Here is a 12,030-nt window from a genome sequence, read left to right on the forward strand (position 1 = left end):
AGTGTTACATGTGTTTTTTCTCTTTTATTTACAGTGGAAAAAAGCATGGTTATACCATATCAGACCATTGGCTACTTTCTATTTTCATAGGTTTTAAGGCTCAATGCTTTGTGTTTCAAAAGGAAATGCTGGATCTACTTGATTTTCACCACATTGTTTGTACTCCTACGCGGGATTGTGCAGCTCAATATAATTCAAAATAGTTATGTTCAACCAATTCGGTCAATGCACTATTTAATGTTCATTGTGTATAAGAAAATTTAGTTAGTGGAATTTAACCTATGCCATACTATAAGGATCTGTTTCTTTCAAAGATAAATATAATGCTTGACGGATGATATCCGCAATACTTTCAATGTCCTTGTAAGTTTGAAAGTGATTACTCACTACAGTGTTACATGTGTTGTTGTTGTTGTTGTTGTTGTTGTTGTTGTTGCTGTTGTTGTTGTTTTCTTTTTCTCAACACAGGATAGTGAAACGAAGCGTGGTTATACCATATCATACCATTATCTTCTTTCCATCTTGGTTATGAAGTTGATTGGTTTGTGATTTCAAAATATTGCTGGTTTTTAATTTGATGTTATTTTGCATTATTTGTACACTTACGCGGGATTGATCAACCTGATAAATACACAATGGTAACGTTCAACAAAATTTATTTATTCTTATAAGAAACGTCTTGTTTTTTTTCTATTTGTTTAAATGTTAAGTTAACAAGTGCAGAGCTAATTCCATATATGGCATTGGGCATCATGAAGCACGAAAAAAGAATCACTGTTTTGTTGCGTGCAAATCGGTCAATGCACTTATAATATATAGGAGTATTTAGTTAGTTGTCTTTAACCTTTGCCATGGTATAATGATCTGGGTTTTTCAACGATGAGTGTCATGCTTGACGGACGACATCTGCAATACTTTCAATGTCCTTGCCAGTCCGTAAAATCATTTCAAGCTTCACTTTGCTTGGCCAATGACATCCGAATACAGGCCAGAGACCAGAGCTAAAATCAACGTCAGTGAAACTGTGGACCTTTCGGTTACGCGTGACGTCAAACACCGTCAATTGACGTCGGTCAGAGTCCAACAAGAATCCAAACTTCCTGTCAAGCACGGTGCCCGCTGTGTTCAAGGAGAGTGGCATGTGCGCCAAGTTGTACCCATGGTGACGACACCACGCGCATACTTGCTTGTGGTCATCACAGTGTTGTCCACAAAATGACCAAGCATTTGGCTGATCGTAGATGTAGTAATTGTGATCTACGTCACCGCGACGACTGACACCAACTTCAAACACAAAGTTTATGTTGTCCAGGGGGCGCACAATATTATACATGATGCGCACTTCGAAATAAAACTTCCCCGGTGCGTGAAAGGCCCTGTTTCCCAGTACTCCCCGGTACTTCTTGAGCCTGCGACCCCCGGGGACCATGCCCTGGGACTTTTGGACCGTGGAGTAATTCCGCAAGATGACGTCACTTTCGCTTATTTCACGATACTGATGTACAGTATCCCGGTCGTACGTGAAGTGTGGACCTGGAAAAGAATAAGTAAAACAGTTTGTTTAAATACCGACTAAGATTGGGCCCTTAGAATGGATATCACTAAACTAGTTTTAATCAGGGGAATTTGGACGATGTTTTAAGGAAGCGTACGGAAATCTTTTCTCCAAAGCATGAACTTAGGAATAATTTTGTTGTAAATTTGAAATTTGAGAAGGTATATTTGGATTTTAATGGTCGCAAATCTTAAACCGGTGAAGGCAGAAAAGCCAAACAGCTAAGGTTTGTTGATTTGTCAACGAAGAAAATAGCAAACTGCTAATAAATAGACTCTGAACATTAATACACTCTTGAACTGCACAACACATAGCCTATAACAATAGATACAATGGAATAATACAGTGATGCAATGACCTTTTCTAGAAGCCAGCGGGTCAATTACCGAAAGCGACTTATCGGCACGAAATGTTAAGATAACTACGGTCTTTGGTAGCGATCCATGAGTTCACTAGAGGAGGATACTCATCCGCATACCCATTCAAATATTTGTGAATACAATAGCAGCATTAAACACATTAGTCATATACGAGTTATGCCTTACAATGAATGTCGCCGAACCGTCTGTCGTCGTCATGTTGACGGATAGTGGATGCGGAGGAAAGCCCAATGTGAGTGTGGCCTCGAGAGATGGACAGCCGCTTCTGCTGGACCACCGTCGATATGGCACCCATGGTTCGGCAAAACACCTTTCCGAAAAATAATATCAAATGAATCTACACGAAACTGGTTTATAATCCATATTAATAGTAACTAGCTTTATGATAAATTGTTAAAATGCAGTGTGTACTAAGATCCAGTGAATATTTAGAGGAATTCGTATATAATGAAAGAGTCATAACCAGTAAACCAAACGTTCATGAACGTTCATGTAAATGAATTTAAGGTCAAATGTGAATGGACGTGAGGTCAAATGTCAATGAACGTAAGGTCAAATGTGAATGAACGTGAGGTCAAATGTGAATGAACCTAAGGTCAAATGGGAATGACGTTAGGTCAAATGTGAATGAACCTAAGGTCAAATGTAAATGAACGTTAGGTCAAATGTCAATGAACCTTAGGTCAAATGTGAATGAACCAAAGGTCAAATGTAAATGAACGTTAGGTCAAATGTCAATGAACCTAAGGTCAAATATGAATGAATCTAAGATCAAATGTAAATGGACGTAAGGTCAAATGTGAATGAACCTTAGGTCAAATGTGAATGAACGTAAGGTCAAATGCGATTGAACGTTAGGTCAAATGTGTATGAACCTACGTAAGGTCAAATGTGAATGAACGTAAGACAAAAGTCAATGAACCTAAGGTCAAATGTGAATGAACGTAAGGTCAAATGTGAATGACGTTAGGTCAAATGTTAATGAACTTAAGGTCAAATGTAAATGAACGTAAGGACAAATACAAATGAATTTAAGGTCAAATGTGAATGAAATTAAGGTCAAATGTGAATGAACCTAAGGTCAAATGTGAATAAACCTAAGGTCAAATGTAAATGAATGTAAGTTCAAATATTAATGAACATAAGGTCAAATGTAAATAAAGATTAGGTCAGATGTAAATGAACATAAGGTCAAACGCGAATGAACAAATAGTCAAATGCAAATGAATATAAGGTCAAATCCAATTGACCAATGGTCAAACGTTAATGAACAAATGCTAATGAACAAATGGTCAAATGCTAATGAAAGTAATGACAAATGCTAATGAACAAATGGTAAAATGCTAATGAACAAACTGTCAAATACTATTATAAACAAATGGTCAATGCTAATGAACATAAGGTCAAATGCTAATGAACAAATGGTCAAATGCTAATGAACATATGGTCAAATGCTAATGAACATAAGGTCAAATGCTAATGAACAAATGGTCAAATGCTAATAAAAATAAGGTTAAGTGCTAATAAACATAAGGTCAAATGCTAATGAACATCATGTCAAATATTAATGAACTGAAGGTCAAAATCTGATAAACATAAGGTCAAACCTAATGAACTTAAGGTCAAATGCTAATGAACAAATGATCAATATGCTAATGAACAAATTGTCAAATGCTAATTAACAAATGGTCACTTGCTAATGAACATAATGTCAAATGCTAATGAACATTGAAATAACGCAGCGTAAAAAAATGAAACAATGACTTTATTATGAAAAACATATTTCACTGATGACTAGAATCGCTATAAAGTAATTGTTAAATCATACACAATGTTTATACAAAGTCACATGTTAAACTTGTCATCTTAAATAAAAAATGACGTCACCCATTTCGAAGAATACGTCACAGTTTGAAAATGCGAAATAACGTGCGCGTACCATCTCCTCTTGAAACTCTTGATATTTTTGTAAAAACATAATGGTTCCCGACGGATTCATTTAAGAAGTGCCCCAGATTTCCATGAGAAAGTAAGTATTTGGCGACAATAGATCATTCTTACAAATATCAACTGTATTGTTTGCCTAATTGTATTTGATTGTCAAATATTGTCACTTCTTAAAAAGATAATTCAATAGTCTTAAGAAAATTGTGAATATATGGGAAACGCTTATGCACGAATCGACGTATTACAGAGAAGATGCAAGGCTGCTGTAGACAGATGCAAGTTTATTGCTGAAATTTATCAACAATGTCAAACGCACATCAGCAAATCACCTTTAAATGGGGTTAAATATTTCCAGAACACACACTTGCACTTTAAAACTACGCACCCACCTACACGACTGCTTGCGTCTGAATTATTTTGAGAGTATAGCCTTGGGATTAAGAACACATAATTGAGATTTGAGCAACCATTTAACCGATGTTTGTCCACCTGTCTTTTTACTCAAAAACCAGAGAGAGTTATGTTTTGTTGTCGTCAAAATAGAATATTGTCAGATATTGTGAATGGACGAAGCCCAAAACTCTACCTGGAATTCTGATTCGAGTCGTTTGTTGTCGAACACTGGACTTTCGATGTGCAACACCTGTCGGTCAACCTGCATGTACACAATTGTAAATATCGTTAACAAGCATAATAAAGGGCTACTTGAATTCCTCTTCGTCACAGACCTTTAAAGTTGAATGCGGACCCCTAAATTGACCCCGAAATCCCATTAACCTTCTGCTGGAGTTGTTGTTTTAAAGTTATTTTCTGAAAAAATCTATGTCCGAAATTAGTTTGACGTAACCCCTGAATTGTTGAGCACGTTTGTGTTTTTTTAACGTATTTCTATGCGTGGAACCAAAATGATAGGATCTGAATCATACTATTATTCTTATTGTATTATGCTACCTGAAAACTACCAAGACACCCTGTATGCCATTCTAGTCTAAATAACGAAAATTTTAAACGACTTAATCTGATCAATTTACATGTTAATCCGAAATGATCATGATTTGAAGAAAACGAATACAAGAAACGTTGCAATGCGACGAAACCAGGTTTTCAGTGGTTGGCAGAAGTACTTTGACAGCCTTCGTTGTACATGTAAGATTTAGTTTCAACTATTTTTCTATTCTTAGTATAGTGACATTGACCTTGACACTATGGGTCCCAAATGCAACCCTTAGAAAGGAATTTATAATTTCGTCTTACATACCTAGGTCACAATATGTAAACTACTGATATTCAGTTTTAATCGTATTTCTTTTTTTTCAATAAAAGTCACATTGACCTCACCCTAGGAACCCAAAACGCAATCCCATGAAATGTCGCTATAAACGCTACCTGTATATCAAATTGGGTTAAAATATGCCTAGTTGTCAACCCTAGTGTTTCTATATTTAGCGGCAGTGACCTTGATCTTGACCTTAGTGGCCCCATTCTTCCAATATACCAAGTTTTGTAGCATGCCAATCCTTACTTCAGTTATTAAGAACCAACCGTTTTTGACTATAGGGATACTAAACGCTATCCAATGGATGATCTCCATAAACTCTTCTAATATACCAAGTTTGGTCACAATATGTCAACCCTAATGCTGCATCCTTCCTACGGTTACTGTAGCAGTCACAAATATAATGGTAGCCGCACGGTATAATTGAATTTATGGAGACAGAAAACCTACAGCTGCCGTACGGCCTTTAAAGTGATTACTCACGGTCGCCTTAGGGCGCCCCAGCGGCGACTGTAGATTTGTGACAAATACCAAGGCAGATGAAAGGGAGCCGCAAGAATATCTACTCCATGCACGACACAGACTGCCACCGGGGCTCAACGAATGGCGTATGACGAGCGTAAGGGGGGGCGTGTGTGTGCCTTGCGTTGCCTGCAATGTGAGCCACAAATCGCATGGCCACCGTAAGCCCGTCTTAAGGCTGCCCTAGTGGGTGCCTGCGGATTTATGTGGCCGCTGCAGTGTTTTGGGGGTCAGCAAAAGTCAATTGTTGTTCATAAGACCATAGAACAGCCACATGGCAAACGTAATCCCACGGTGAACCCAACGGTCTGTAAAATGTAGGGATACGCCCTAAGACCACCACAGATACTCTGCGGCCGCCGAATGTGTCTCTCGATTTCTGAGGTATACGGCCGCCGTATCCTGGCCGAAAAGCAGAAGTTATTGAGGCTTTCTATTAAAGGAACAGTGACCTTGATCTCGACCAAAGGGGCACCAAACGCGTTCTTAATACTTAGTTTGGTCTCAATATGTCAGCCCTAACTAAAGTTATTTCGGACCATAGGTGAGTTTGACGCAGCTTACCCTGTCGACCACCCGCCCGCTAGAACTACAACGTACGTCACTCTAATAACCAGGTTTCACTTTGTTAAAACCTGGTTAAAATGGCCCTAGAAAGCAACACGCCTACCTTAAGCGACGACATCTTCCCAAGCCTTTGCATTAAAGTAGAATGCAGCGGCACAAACTCGGTCGGGTCAGTGTGATTGATCACGTGATACGAGAAGTCCTTCGCATTAGATGCGCTGTCAAGGTAGTTCTCAAGCGACTCCACGTGACGCTGAATGTCAGACTTCTTCTTTTCGCAGACTGCCGATAACTCCTCCTAAACAGTGAGATAAAAACTGATAAGATAAGATAAGGATTTACAAGATAAACTGTAAGGGTAAGTCAGTTAAATCAGCGTTCGATTGACCCGGTGTATGTACAGTGAGCGTTTGTATTACATTGCACTACAAAGTGAGCGTTTGTATGACATTGCACTACAAAGTGAGCGTTTGTATTACATTGCACTACAAAGTGAGCGTTTGTATTACATCGCACTACAAAGTGAGCGTTTGTATGACATTGCACTACAAAGTGAGCGTTTGTAAAACATCGCACTACACAGTGAGCGTTGTATAACATTGCACTACAAAGTGAGCGTTTGTAAAACATCGCACTACACAGTGAGCGTTGTATGACATAACACTACACAGTGAGCGTTTGTATAACATCGCACTACACAATGAGCGTTGTATAACATTGCACTACACAGTGAACGTTGTATAACATCGCACTACACAATGAGCGTTGTATAACATTGCACTACACAGTGAACGTTGTATAACATCGCACTACACAATGAGCGTTGTACAACATTGCACTACACAGTGAACGTTGTATAACATCGCACTACACAGTGAGAGTTGAATTACATCGCACTACACAGTGAGCGTTTGTATTACATTGCACTACACAGTGAGCGTTGTATAACATTGCACTACACAGTGAGCATGCTATTACATCGCACTACACAGTGAGCGTTGTATAACATTACACTACACAGTGAGCGTTGTATAACATTACAATACAAAGTGAGCGTTTGTATAACATTGCACTACACAGTGAGTGTTGTATAACATCGCACTACACAGTGATCGTTGTATTACATTACACTACACAGTGAGCGTTTGTAAAACATCGCACTACACAATGAGCGTTGTATAACATTGCACTACACAGTGAGCGTTGTATAACATCGCACTACACAGTGAGCGTTGAATTACATCGCACTACACAGTGAACGTTTGTATTACATTGCACTACACAGTGAGCGTTGTATAACATTGCACTACACAGTGAGCGTTGTGTTACATCGCACTACACAGTGAGCGTTGTATAACATTACACTACACAGTGAGCGTTGAATAACATTACAATACACAGTGAGCGTTGTAATACATAACACTACACAGTGAGCGTTGTATTACATCACACTACACAGTGAGCGTTGTATAACATTACACTACACAGTGAGCGTTGTATAACATTACACTACACAGTGAGCGTTGTATAACATTACATTACACAGTGCGCGTTGTATAACATTACACTAAACAGTGAGCGTTGTATAACATTACACTACACAGTGAGCGTTGTATAACATTACACTACACAGTGAGCGTTGTATTACATCGCACTACACAGTGAGCGTTGTATAGCATTACACTACACAGTGAGCTTTGTATAACATTACAATACTCAGTGAGCGTTGTATTACATAACAATACTCAGTGAGCGTTGTATAACATTACACTACACAGTGAGCTTTGTATAACATTACAATACTCAGTGAGCGTTGTATTACATAACAATACACAGTGAGCGTTGTATAGCATTACACTACACAGTGAGCTTTGTATAACATTACAATACTCAGTGAGCGTTGTATAACATTACAATACTCAGTGAGCTTTGTATAACATTACAATACTCAGTGAGCGTTGTATAACATTACACTACACAGTGAGCGTTGTATTACATCGCACTACACAGTGAGCTTTGTATAGCATTACACTACACAGTGAGCTTTGTATAACATTACACTAAACAGTGAGCGTTGTATTACATAACACTACACAGTGAGCGTTGTATAACATTACACTACACAGTGAGCATTGCATTACATCGCACTACACAGTGAGCCTTGTATTACATTACACTACACAGTGAGCGTTGTATTACATCGCACAACATAGTGAGCGTTTGTATAACATTACACTGCACAGTGAGCGTTGTATTACATCGCACTACACATTGAGCGTTGTATTACATTACACTACACAGTGAGCGTTGTATTACATCGCACTACACAGTGAGCGTTGTATAACATCGCACAACACAGTGAGCGTTGTATATTATCGCAATACACAGTGAGCGTTGTATAGCATTGCACTACACAGTGAACATTTGTTTAACATCGCACTACACAGTGAACATTTGTATAACATTACACTATACAGTGAGCGTTGTATTACATTACACTTCACAGTGAGCGTTGTATTACATAGCACTACACAATGAGCGTTGTATAACATTACATTACACAGTGAACGTCGTATTACATCGCACTACACAGTGAGCGTTGTATTACATTACACTACACAGTGAGCGTAGTATGACATTGCACTACACAGTGAGCGTTGTATAACATTGCACTACACAGTGAGCGTTGTATTGCATCGCACTACACAGTGAGCGTTGTATTACATTACACTATACAGTGAGCGTTCTATAACATTGCACTACACAGTGAGCGTTGTATTACATCGCACTACACAGTAAGCGTTGTATAACATCGCACTACACAGTGAGCGTTGCATAACATTGCACTACACAGTGAACATTTGTTTAACATCGCACTACACAGTGAACATTTGTATAACATTACACTACACAGTGAGCGTTTGTATTACATCGCACTACACAGTGAGCGTTGTATAACATCGCACTACACAGTGATCGTTGTATAACATTGCACTACACAGTGAGCATTTGTTTAACATCGCACTACACAGTGAACATCTGTATAACATTACACTACACAGTGAGCGTTTGTATTACATCGCACTACACAGTGATCGTTGTATAACATTGCACTACACAGTGAACATTTGTTTAACATCGTACTACACAGTGAACATTTGTTAAACATCGCTAAATAGTGAGCGTTTGTATAACAACACACAGCACAGTTCACAATGGTATAACATCTTACAACACAATGAACATTTGAATAACATCCGTTATATTATCGTACGAAAATAAGATACCTTTAATTGCCGTTGACGCTTTGCAAGTACTTTCTGAAACTTCTCGAAAACATCATCGATGTCTTTTTCAATTTCAAGCTCCTTGATATCAATGTTAAGTAACTCCTGTTCTGTTTGTTGTAAAATAAATTTCGCCGAGGACATATCAGAGTCTAAAGATGCGAATAATTTCTCTAGTTCGTTCTTTTTCAGCTTATACAAATCTTGGACGTTAATGATGGTGTGACCATTAGACCGTTCGTGATCGCAGACTGTGCATGCCGTGCAGATGGACGTTTCGCATCCAGTTTTTGTGCAATAAAAGGCTAACTGTTGGCCCTCGTGACCATTCTTTGTACAAACTATTTTTCGACGAAATACGTCTAATCCGGAATTTTGTAGTTGTTTTATCGTGAGAACAGAGTGCTTTCTCGAAGCGAGACTTCGTTTGTGCGCTTTTGTGCATTCCGGACACATAAAGATATAGCATTCTTTACAGAAGTCCTTCGCGGTTTGGTCTTCCGGACAATCCTTGCATAATATTTCGGATGAACGTTTTCGGACTTTTATAAAATCAATGAGATTTCTTCTTGTGGTATCTTTTGCCAGCCCGAAAATGGTCCCTTTCGGCAATTCATGACCTTGCTTACACAACGGACATTCAAGACGCGTCCCTCTCACGATTTTCTTCAAACAAGTTTGACAAAACGTGTGTAGGCATGGCAACACTCTCGGCACGTGCGATTCCTCGTCATACTCGTGCGTGCAGATGCTGCAGACGAGAAATTCCTCTTTGACGTCTTCTGCGCGAATCATGGGAGCTTCCGGTTCCGATGAATCTTTGACGAATGTCCTGCTTTTGACGAGAACGGGGTCAGTAGCTTCAGGACTTCTTTGGAAACGCACTCTTCGTGGAACGCTGAAATTATTAGGTACGTATAAATGTCCAGCACAGTATATTCTAAGAAGTGTTAACACAGCTACACGTAACAATTGTAATGTAAAGGTCTATTTGAAATCAGTTATCTGTTTTTCCATATATGAAATGATTGTCTAACCAGATATGTATTTCGGAAAATGTTATTACACACATGCTATTAACTCTCATGTTTTATTTTACGATATTTCGTAAAAACACTTTTATGACATTAATAAATACCCTATTTTAATTCAAAGCTTGTGTTACGTTTTCCCTTCATCCATTCCATACGAGTTCGACCCGGCCTGTGACTAAATGCCTTGACGTTGGACAATACATTAATATTTACAATTCAATTCATTGAATAAAATATCTAAATGATTTTTTTCTTAAACGGTTATAATGCGACAAACGCGGTAACATTTATTAAAATCAAATGAAAGTTAATTTAAAGACATATAGGCAAGTAAATTAATATGTATTTAGTTATACGGACTCACTCATGTTTTTGTAAAATGCACATTTTTAGTATGACGAAAAAAAGTGTCGCAAATCATTAGAAGTGTTAAAACAAAAATACTGAGGACAGGACCCCTTAATAAATGTTGATATATGCTTTAATATTATTTTTGAAGTCCACAATTTTGAATACCGTTAAGAACGCGTTTAAACAAAAGGCTTAAAGGTCAAATTATCCTTATGGTTGTGTATGCGTCCTTGTGGGCGTGTGGTTTTCTTGTCATTTTTCTAAGTATTCATTGACTGTACCGGCTTCCCACTAAAACCAGATTATTTATTTTTATATTTCTGTTTCAAATTTCGGTATCAAGGAGTGAAATAAGGTCGAACCCCGTTGGCTCGAGCTCGCTTGCCTCGAATTCCTCGTTGGCTCTAACTGGCTGTAAATGACTGATTTCTATAAACTAAAGGTAAACATTCCCGCTTGGCTCGACTTTTCCGAGGCTCGAGATCGGCGGTCCTTGGGAGTTCGAGCCAACGGGGTTCGACTGTAGTTCTAAGTGTTTTCAGACGCATAACCGTGATATGAAAAAGATGGCGTCGAAACTTGAGCGAGTCCCTTTAAAACATCAATTGAAAATAATTTTAAAAAATACGCATATATGGCAGTATCAGTAAGAAATTGTTTTTATATTATATTACATATATAAGAAAACCCTCCAACCCTGTCTGATACTGACATCTATGGCCCTTGGAAGATTAAAACATTAATTATTAAATATTCGTAAAATTCTTACCCTGGTATAGAGCGGTTAAGTCTCGGTGTCCTTCTTTGAGAAAATGCACCTCGTCTGGAGTTTTCACTTGGTGAATATGCCATGGGGTAATTACGTTTGTTTTGTAAATAGTACTTAATGATCCTTTGATATCTTAGTTATCAGACATAAACAATAAAACAAAACAAAACATTAGCTCCAGTCGCCATTGTTTAAAATACGTAATCTTAAGATAATAGGTACATTTTCTTTTACTGTTCGTCAAACCTGGCCTTTAATCGAATTGAATATTCAAAGGTCACTTTTTCTTTATTTCTGTATCTTTTTTATGAAAGTGATTTTGAAAGGATCATTCGTATCATA

At 38.1% G+C, this 12,030-nt stretch overlaps 1 protein-coding gene across 1 annotated transcript; it reads right to left on the bottom strand.

The window, feature by feature from the left end:
- Positions 1 to 639: 639 nt before the first annotated feature.
- LOC128218851 (E3 ubiquitin-protein ligase TRIM56-like) lies at positions 640 to 11,763 on the bottom strand. The gene is made up of 6 exons (XM_052926588.1): positions 11,689 to 11,763; positions 9,535 to 10,432; positions 6,351 to 6,545; positions 4,469 to 4,537; positions 2,101 to 2,245; positions 640 to 1,533 (listed from the first exon to the last, which is right to left on the bottom strand). Exons 2-6 carry the CDS (start codon positions 10,327 to 10,329, stop codon positions 887 to 889), a joined length of 1,851 nt encoding a protein of 616 aa, XP_052782548.1. The 5' UTR covers positions 10,330 to 10,432; positions 11,689 to 11,763; the 3' UTR covers positions 640 to 886.
- Positions 11,764 to 12,030: the final 267 nt, after the last annotated feature.

Source organism: Mya arenaria, chromosome 15 (assembly GCF_026914265.1).
Source record: "Mya arenaria isolate MELC-2E11 chromosome 15, ASM2691426v1".
In the NCBI taxonomy this organism is placed as follows: Eukaryota; Metazoa; Mollusca; class Bivalvia; order Myida; family Myidae; genus Mya; species Mya arenaria.

Coding starts and splice junctions, on each gene's coding strand:
- LOC128218851 (XM_052926588.1), bottom strand. CDS start 10,329: ATGATTCGCGCAGAAGACGTCAAAGAGGAATTTCTCGTCTGCAGCATC. Junction 4,538..6,350: donor GGAAGATGTCGTCGCTTAAG/GTAGGCGTGTTG, acceptor GTGTACATGCAG/GTTGACCGACAGGTGTTGCA. Junction 1,534..2,100: donor ACGGTTCGGCGACATTCATT/GTAAGGCATAAC, acceptor ATTCTTTTCCAG/GTCCACACTTCACGTACGAC.